Source organism: Tuber melanosporum (genome assembly GCF_000151645.1).
Source record: "Tuber melanosporum whole genome shotgun sequence assembly, scaffold_149, strain Mel28".
Lineage (NCBI taxonomy): Eukaryota > Fungi > Ascomycota > Pezizomycetes > Pezizales > Tuberaceae > Tuber > Tuber melanosporum.
Window position 1 is genome coordinate 120,792 of NW_003298807.1, and position 8,533 is coordinate 129,324.

Sequence of the window (8,533 nt, forward strand, 5' to 3'; positions counted from 1 at the left end):
CTATTTGAACGCTAGTGTAGTGAAAGAGAAAAACGCCGATGATGATCCGGTGGGAATATTTGTGGCACCAACCTGGAACCATCATGCGTGGAATCAGTCACTTTGCAAAGGGATTTTTTCAAGATGTCATCCCAGTATTAGTCCGTGCAGAGGGGTGATCGATACAGTATGATGGTCTCAATTCGGTGATTCGGTGGTTCTATGCTCCAGAAAGTGCTCTGGCACTCACTCCCCGTATAAAAAAATACCTCCTGGTTAATGCATTGTGGTTTTAGGACAATTGCCGTTATAATGATAATAATATTATCAGAATGCTTTTTCTCCCCCCCCCTCCTAAACAGCTGTTCGAAAATTTCTCAATCCCCGATGTTGGAAGTCCTTTACAAGTGAGTTGTTGTGGTATCATAGAGTGGACGTCTTTGGAGTCCTTGTCCAGGAACCGCTCTGCACGGTCCCATCCTGGTTGGGCTAAAAAAAGGCTTGGTCGAATAATATGCGGCGTTATTGTCACCTCGGAGATCACTTTTTAAACACCTAACCCTTGCCAAGACCCGTTATCTGTCTAGCAATATAACCCCGCCTCCGCGCCCATTTTCTTCATCTCCAGTCTTTCATTTTTCTTCTTCTTAATACCCTACCCAAACCCCCCAGGACCCCGAGAAGCTACGAGAAGTGAAGGGAATATTGACAGTGTTCGAATGTGAATAGGACAATGGTAAACCGGGATTTGAGGTTGAGCATCTGAAGCTTTCCCTTGTTATTCCTGGGCCCTGCGTCTGCCCGGTTTCAAGGAGCGAGGGGGTAGGGGAAATAAGTGGCTGAGGCCGAGGTTGCGGTAAGCACACCTTTTTTCTCCTTCACCGGGTCCGTGTTAAAGGGAAGGAAAAAAAAAGGGAAGGAAAAGCGGTGATGCGGATGCACGGGATTTGCTTCTATTGATTCTCAATTCCTACGCTCTATACGTTTCTCCATTCTGAGCATTTCTTCCGGGCCTGAGAGCGCGCACACCAGATGGCAGAGAGCGGTTTTATGGGCCGTGGTCGCTTCTTCCTGCCTACCCGCCTGCCTTTCTTTAGTATGATACTCCTGCTGTCTTTGCTTGTACTGGCTATGGGCGACGGTAACAGGTTTCCTGCAGCGGTATGTTCCCCCAAAAAAACCAGAAATAAATCGAGATATCACGACAATGGCCATAGGGAGCGCGGGAACGCCTAATATTTTGTGGCAACTGACATGAATTTTGGCACTAGCATTACTTAGCATTGCACATGGAGAACCCGCTCGTCCCCTCTCGCCCCCTTCCAGGTGATAGGGTCTTGCTCGGTTTCTGCCTTTTTTGATATGGAATGTATGGTTCGTGCCACCCGAAACGTGCACCAGGCTGGAACTTTTCAGTCGATTATATCTCGCCATTACGACCTTTAATCACTTCAAAAAAAAAAAAAAAAAAAAACCTCTACATTATTCTCCCTAGTATTTCTGATAATCTAGAGTTTTCTTTTTGAATCAATATTTTAACTTAGTGGAGTTGTACAAGTGCCAGGCAAGAACTGGATAATTTGCTGGTTAACCACCCCCGTCTTGTATCATACGAAAACATCTTGCCTGGCGCCTGTATAATCTTTTTTTTTTTTAAAATGCCAATCACTCGTGCAAGTTTTGGATGGCACGAATCATACCGTCACAAAATGTCTTGTTACCTTGAAGTTCTTAAGCATTCCTATGGGGTTTATATAAAAATAGTATCATACTCCAACATGTACATATCTCTTTGAGTCCCTATTGCATGAGGAGGCCTACCATACTATACAAGTTACAAGGGGACAGAAAAACGAGTTACCCGGAGAAACTTCAGGTTTTAGTTTCTGCTGTAAATCTACTCGTACAGTAAATTAGGTATTAAGTTTTGCATGATACTCGAGTAAGTTGAAGTTAAGTTACGGTATTTCTCTGCCCCCGACACTTTTGGTGATAACGTAAGCCATGGATGGGGTTCTCCCAATTGCCGATCATTCAGACAGGTCATAAAGCGGCCCGAGAGTCTATCAAAGAAGGTCGGAGTGATTATCAAGCCGATTGGCTTATTAGTCGGCCCAACTTGACCTTTGCATTACTCGAGTGCTCGAGTATACTTGTAAGTAAATTAAGATGTGCGGAGAAAATGAATGGCAACAGTTGAGTCGAGATAGACTACCGGTAGTCTACCGTGTTGTAGTCTCGAGTGATGATGAAGCTTTGAAGTTGAAAGAAAATTCTATTACGAACCACGCCCGGCAAAGACGGGTTCTGAAGAGAGAGAAAACGTGACTTCCCCATATTTCCGGATCCCTAGCCAATGCTGATGACAATGCCTCCTTGTGACTCCGATTGGCATAAGGTATAAATTGTGAACAAGTCCACGTGTGCACATATCAGGTTTCTTTTTCGTTTGGCCTTCTTCGCTTCCTCTCTTCATCCTTCCCTTTCTCCCTCTCTCCCCACTCCATCCTTATTGCACTTTATCAGCCAACTTGCAAGTAATAACTGCACTTGATTGTTCCCGACGGATCAAACCCTTATTTACGAACTTCTCACCACCAGTCATTGATCCCCAAGTTCCGCTCAATTCCGGGGAAAGCGAAAGTAAAAAAGGCATTACGTCGTGACAGCCCCTCATCTCATAGGGAACCAATACCCAAATCTGGTGTTGAATAACGGTAGTAATCACAGCCGCAATAAATAGTAACAAAACGTCCTCCCGTATAGTGCAAGCGTTGTCGTCCGTTACACAGATGTGAGGTCCAGAGAAAACGAGATGCGTGAATCTTTCCTGTATTGCGCAGCATATTCTCGCTATCGTCGAGGTCTGGGATATCTCATAATCTGAGTGAGCGGTATAGAGCGGAAGAGCGGCTAGGAGATACGAGGTGCTGGTACGCAAGCAGTCATCTGAAGGGAGCGGTGATCGACAGATGGTCTGGTGATTCCTTTGTACTCGTAAAATACTCTTGCTTCTGTCCAGACCTATGGTTTTTCTTGCAAGTGTGATCAGATACTTCGAGGCCCGGAGGTGAACCTGAGTAATATCTCCAGATCCCTGGAGATGGGGAGGAGGGAGCAGCTTCTGTTGAGAAGAGAGAGATATATAAACTGTTAGCATCATCCACGAAATTCCACAGCCATCATCCGGCGTCTGAGTTTTGTCGATTCTCTCTCGCTATTGTATCATCACCAAGATCACTCGTTTTCTTTTTTCAGCTCGAAAAACAAAGTACCCGCCGCACGGCCTACACCATATCACTCCAATAGGGAAACCACGAAAAGTTTAAAGAAAGAAGAAAAAATGCAATTCCTAAAGACGATCCTCCTCCTCGCTTCCACCCTAACCCTCACCCTAGCACAAAGCGCGGGTGTGGCCAAATACGACACCACCTACGACAGCGCCAGCCTCTCGACGCTCTCGGTAGCCTGCAGCGATGGTGCGAACGGGCTCTACACGAAGGGCTACCATACCCTAGGAAGCGTTCCCGGCTTCCCCAACCTGGGGGGATCGGGCACCATCCCGGGATGGAACTCACCGAATTGTGGTGCCTGTTACGAGTTGACGTACACGCCTCCTGCGCCCGCCGCTCCCAAGGTCCTCAACATCGTCGGTGTGGACGTGGCGGCCCCCGGTACGTTTGTCCTGTCGCGGACCGCTCTGGACACCCTGACGGGTGGGCAGGCAGTCCCGCTCGGACGTGTGAACGTGACCTGGAGACCGGTAGCAGCGAGTGTGTGCGGGTTTCCATGAGTCGTGTGAGCTCCCTTTGTTGGTAGGCTCTGGGGGGAGGGGACGACGACTGGATAGTGTATCCTGGATTTTGCGCAGACGTTTTAGGAGGTAGTTTGGGGTTTGATTGATTTGTTGGTTCTTTGTTTTTGAGGCTTAGGGTGGAACATCTCGGTCGGGACTTGACGGAGTAATGCACAAGATTAATTCATCCTGGCTTCACTCGTCTCATGAGTACCGCTTGGTGGCGATGTGGTTCTGGATGTCGTTGTTCAAGTATGGTTGGTGAAGTCAAAAAAAAAAGTGTTGAGGGATGGATGGAAATGCAGGAGTTGGCTTTCAATTTCAGAGGGAGAGAGCCTTCCACACTAGCCAGCGTTCGTGCTTTTTGAAATCAAGGGGCCGAGGCAGACACTGCATAATATTGTATGCACTGCACCGTTGCTCAACCAACATGTTGCCATCCTGCATTGTGATTCTCCTCTCAAACCATTCATAAATTTACTGTGACATGTGAAAGCTAGCTACCCACCTATCCATCATGAGAATACCCGCAGAAGGGGAGAGAGGCACCCACCTGCTCCCAAACCGAATCCCAACGAAGCTTATACCAACACGCGCGGAGGTGAAAATAAAATATATATATAAAAATATATATAAAAAAAAAGGCCAGACTATGATACCAAAGTAACACCCGGGAGCGTGTCTTCAAACGAGACAGTATCATAACAATTCCGTCGCAGAAGTCAAAGCAAGCGTAATGCAATAACAACCGGTTCCCCACCCACCCACTATTTCTTCCCCCCCAAAAAACAATCGTCCCCAATCGCCGACGGACAGGTATGTCCCCTCTCGCGACGACCTAGAAGCGGTGACGAAATCGGTGGATCAATCTCAATCTGGACAATAAATCATCAAACGACCGATTCCGAGTATCATAGGTTACGGTGGGGCGGAAAATCATTTCGCTCGAAAGTGGGTTTTGGTTGCTCTCAATGAACCATAACGCATGCAGTGGTCGGGTAAACAACGGTACTCAAGTACCATGCTGGTACGGCAGGTCGACGGTCATTGGGAACGGGCAGCGGGTGCTTAAGGAGAAACAGTGAAAATCACGTCTTTTTTTTCCCCAGGGCACTATAATAAGTTAATTATTGTCAAGGCATAGGACTTTGTCCCTCTCTACCGATAAATAGGGGGGAAGAGAAGGATTACTTGCCCCCTCCACTTCGTTCCGACCACCGGGGCATCCATAGACCGCATCCGAGTGACAACTTATGAGCGCCCTTCTTCAGACCGGGCATCATACGTTAATCTGACAGGACTATTGTTGCTCTACAAGTATATAAGGACCTAAGGCCAGGGGAACTAGCGGAAATTCCATTCCCCTTTCCAGCAAAATCTCCGTCCCGTACAGTGCCTCCTGGACGGTACGGCGCAGCAGCGCTTGGTAAAGCATTGTATATCTTGGCGCATACAGTACATTACTCAGAGCACCTATTACATTACCCTTGCGGTAAACTAATGTACCGGGGGTTCTTGCGAAATTTCAAGCTCTTTGATAATGCGTTTATAGTGAATTTGCTTGCCTTAGGTAGGCAGCCGTATCTTATGCTTAGGTTGCTGCCAGCAGGAGGAGGAGGAGGGGGGCCACTTGGATTATCTACGTGGTTAAGGCGTTAACGGCAGGATTGAGTTGTACAATACGGCAGTGTGTATGTGCGTGTGGCGAACAACTGGTTGCAGGATGAGTTAGTTACGGGAAGACTGGTTCCTGTTGCCTTGCCATTGTTTCACCAGATTTGTTACACGGATGCTACAATGCCAAGCAAGTATCATGCTGTACTCTGCTTGTAGCTAAGGTTTTTGGTTGTGATCTAGGAGTATTTTTTGATTCTTATTTATTCACTCCCCATATACCGCCCAAGTTATTCAACGCCATAGCGCCGTGGTCCGAGGTCATAGGTATGAAATTGAGATAGGAAAACCCCGTGTTTGGAGAGCCATGGAGGCTGGGATGTCTCCTTCTGTGAAAATCTGCTAAGGACGGGAGACTTGTGGAAAATTCCAGTAATTGAAATCCCCCTAGTTGTCTATGAGAATAGACTAACAGAGACGGTTGAAAAATTCCTGCCAATCGTGTATTTTCGTTGGCTCTTTCTTCCGTTGCGGCCGGGGTATCAGGTTCTGCCGGCGTGGTTCTCCGTTTGGGGCGTGAGAAAAAGGCGTAAAGAATGCTCGAGATCGAAATTTCATGGCGGCAGGCTGCTCATAACTCTCTCACTAAACTCTGTCCTCTGCTCTGATCTATTCGACCATCTTTTGGCTCCGATTATACTAAACTCCCCGGTGGTTGACCGCTTGCCAATTGATGATTCTAGAGTGCCGTGGATTTGTTTATAAAGCATCTTCAGAGAGGGTCCGCAGGCAGTGATGATACCGAGGCAGGCTTCCATTTGCGCGCAAATCAGAGGGTTCACCATATTCCCTAACCATGAGAATGTCGGTATATGCGTAGAGCGAGAACATGAAAGGGGAGTAATACAAGTAGAATCGAAACTTGTCCCATTCTTCTCTAGCAACCTTGCCATGAAATACGCTCTCAGAATTCCACACACACAAGCCCTACTCCGATCAGCAACTCGCTCATATCCAACACCAGAAGAAGTAGAACCCACAATATCCCTACCCCAAATAGGCTAGAAACCACCGCCTTCTTCCTCGCCGACATCCTCAACTTCCATACTAGGCGCACGGGTACCAGCAAGCACGCTATATCAAATGTAGCGCTGAGCACAACCATAGTTGTAGAATTGATCTGCATGGTGTCGGCAACTTTTGGCTGGAGGCACTGTGCTCTAATGATCGCCATGAGGTCCCACATCCGCATTTCCCTCGGGGCGCACATCAGTACGGGGGGCAGGACGCTGGCAGGGTACCAGAGGAAATTAAGCACGTGCAGGATTTTGATAGCAATTTGGGTGCCGGGCTCGCCATTTCCGGCGAGCCTATGTAGGAAGAGGAGAATCGAGAAGCGAATTAGTAGGAAGGTTATTGGTGCGACCACTACGATGAGGTATTGGACCTGTTGTCGTCGATGGCTGTATATCAACATCTTTTTCTACCGCCTATGTCTTTGGTTCGGGGTATGTATATAGGTCTGGAGGGGGGATGTGATGAAGGTGAATGCAGGAGAGGACAGAATCATAAATGCGAATATACTGACTTTGAACCAATTGAGAATCTGCCTGGCAGTAAGATCATATAGATGCTCCGCTAAACCAGCGCTTTCAGTCCCTATTTTGCCCAGAACAACGTCCAGAATTAGCCTCGCGCTTCATGTACAGAATTCAATTGCGGGCGTCATAATTCCCTACTGACGTACCCCATATGATCAACCCAGTATATGCCATATATGTTATCTGCGCCCCCCAAAAATCCAACATTCATCAGTAAGAAACAAATTCTTTCCCAATCGCGAGCAAGAAAGCAAGAAAGCTTCAAGGAGAAAAGATGATACGCCATAAGTGATAAACTTGCTTTTCCTGTTCACTTACCAGAGCTGGAATAATTGCCCAATCATCCCATCCTAGCTTCTTCAGTATCCGCAATCGGGAATAAATCCTCAGTCCAACTGCGACGGTCGCAATTGCCAATGAGGCGAGAACGAACCCTTTCAATAGTGAACCCCTCGTATCCGGAATATACTCCGGGTCGAGCGCAGCGGGATGGGTAAAGTCTGCTGGTGCGAAAAGAAGATAGAAGTTATCTATGGGCGTCCGTACCGCGTGACCAGGGATGTTCGTGGGTTCGACAAGTCGCGTAATGACCCCCATTCTGCAACAAATAAATTATCACTTGGTGAAGTTGTAACTGCACCTTAGCACAGTAGCTATCGCGGTAGTAGTTGTGTTGTTGCTGCTGTTGCTGCTGTTGCTGCTATTGTTGTAGCAGTAGTAGCAGTAGTAGCAGTTGTAGCAGTAGTAGTTGTAGATACTGCGCAGCAGAATACTAAACAAAAAGCAAACTTCCACCCGCTCGTTCCCAGTGACGTTCAAAAGTAAAACGATCGATATACTTTATAAACCGTTTAAGAGAAAGGGGAACACCGAGCTGAGCCCCACCATGCGAAGGATCAATGACCCCATAGCAATTAAAAAACTCACATGCCATGATCTCAAATGGCGGAGTCAAAGATGCATGCAGGTAAGACGACCTAGAACCAATTTAGCCTCTTTTACCCCAGCGATCTAGACAACCACACCAACTTATCCATGAAAGAAAAAATGAAACAAAAACCCCGCCGTAGGGCTACCAATCAGTTTCCCCTTCCATTTCGCTAGCCTAGGTCAAATAAGTCAAAGGAAACCAGCGGCTAGATTTAAACCTGCTCCGATCTCAAGAAAAAATCGATGTTAGACTATGAAGGTGCCCGCACCACCGCACATGTATGGTGTCTCTGCTCGGTTGAGTACGTAGAGTATAATAAGTAGACGGGAAGGCAAAGGTGCTTTTGTGTTTGCTCCTCGTTCACTCGGGTAGCTTCGTTTCCCGGCATAACTGTGAACTCCATACCGGTATCAGAACACCACCGTACAATATTGCACCGCACTGGTATTATCGCGGAGCTGGTGCTTGTACAGTACCGGTCCCACTCCATGACTATGATGCTGGACTTTAGTCTGCGTAAGCTGATACCGTACGATGTCGATAACTGACCTAGCCTTGACAGGATGAGAGACGCATTATGATGGAAGTGGCAATTATCTATGAGCCGCTGCG

General features: G+C 47.3%; 3 protein-coding genes; 2 read left to right on the plus strand and 1 right to left on the minus strand.

The window, feature by feature from the left end:
- Positions 1–311: 311 nt before the first annotated feature.
- Positions 312–1,754, plus strand: GSTUM_00002938001 (uncharacterized protein; the record flags this gene model as incomplete). XM_002836501.2 has 1 exon in its annotated part: positions 312–1,754. The coding sequence occupies one exon, from the start codon at positions 312–314 to the stop codon at positions 528–530; it is 219 nt and encodes a 72-aa protein (XP_002836547.1). The 3' UTR covers positions 531–1,754.
- A 1,279-nt stretch (positions 1,755–3,033) lies between these two features.
- Positions 3,034–4,227, plus strand: GSTUM_00002939001 (uncharacterized protein). XM_002836502.2 is given in 2 exon segments: positions 3,034–3,302; positions 3,311–4,227. The coding sequence occupies 1 exon segment, from the start codon at positions 3,323–3,325 to the stop codon at positions 3,770–3,772; it is 450 nt and encodes a 149-aa protein (XP_002836548.1). The 5' UTR covers positions 3,034–3,302; positions 3,311–3,322; the 3' UTR covers positions 3,773–4,227.
- A 1,411-nt stretch (positions 4,228–5,638) lies between these two features.
- On the minus strand, positions 5,639–8,533 carry GSTUM_00002940001 (uncharacterized protein). XM_002836503.2 has 8 exons: positions 8,471–8,533; positions 8,020–8,413; positions 7,309–7,967; positions 7,137–7,173; positions 6,978–7,048; positions 6,430–6,836; positions 6,297–6,376; positions 5,639–6,239 (listed from the first exon to the last, which is right to left on the minus strand). Exons 3-8 carry the CDS (start codon positions 7,585–7,587, stop codon positions 6,004–6,006), a joined length of 1,110 nt encoding a protein of 369 aa, XP_002836549.1. The 5' UTR covers positions 7,588–7,967; positions 8,020–8,413; positions 8,471–8,533; the 3' UTR covers positions 5,639–6,003.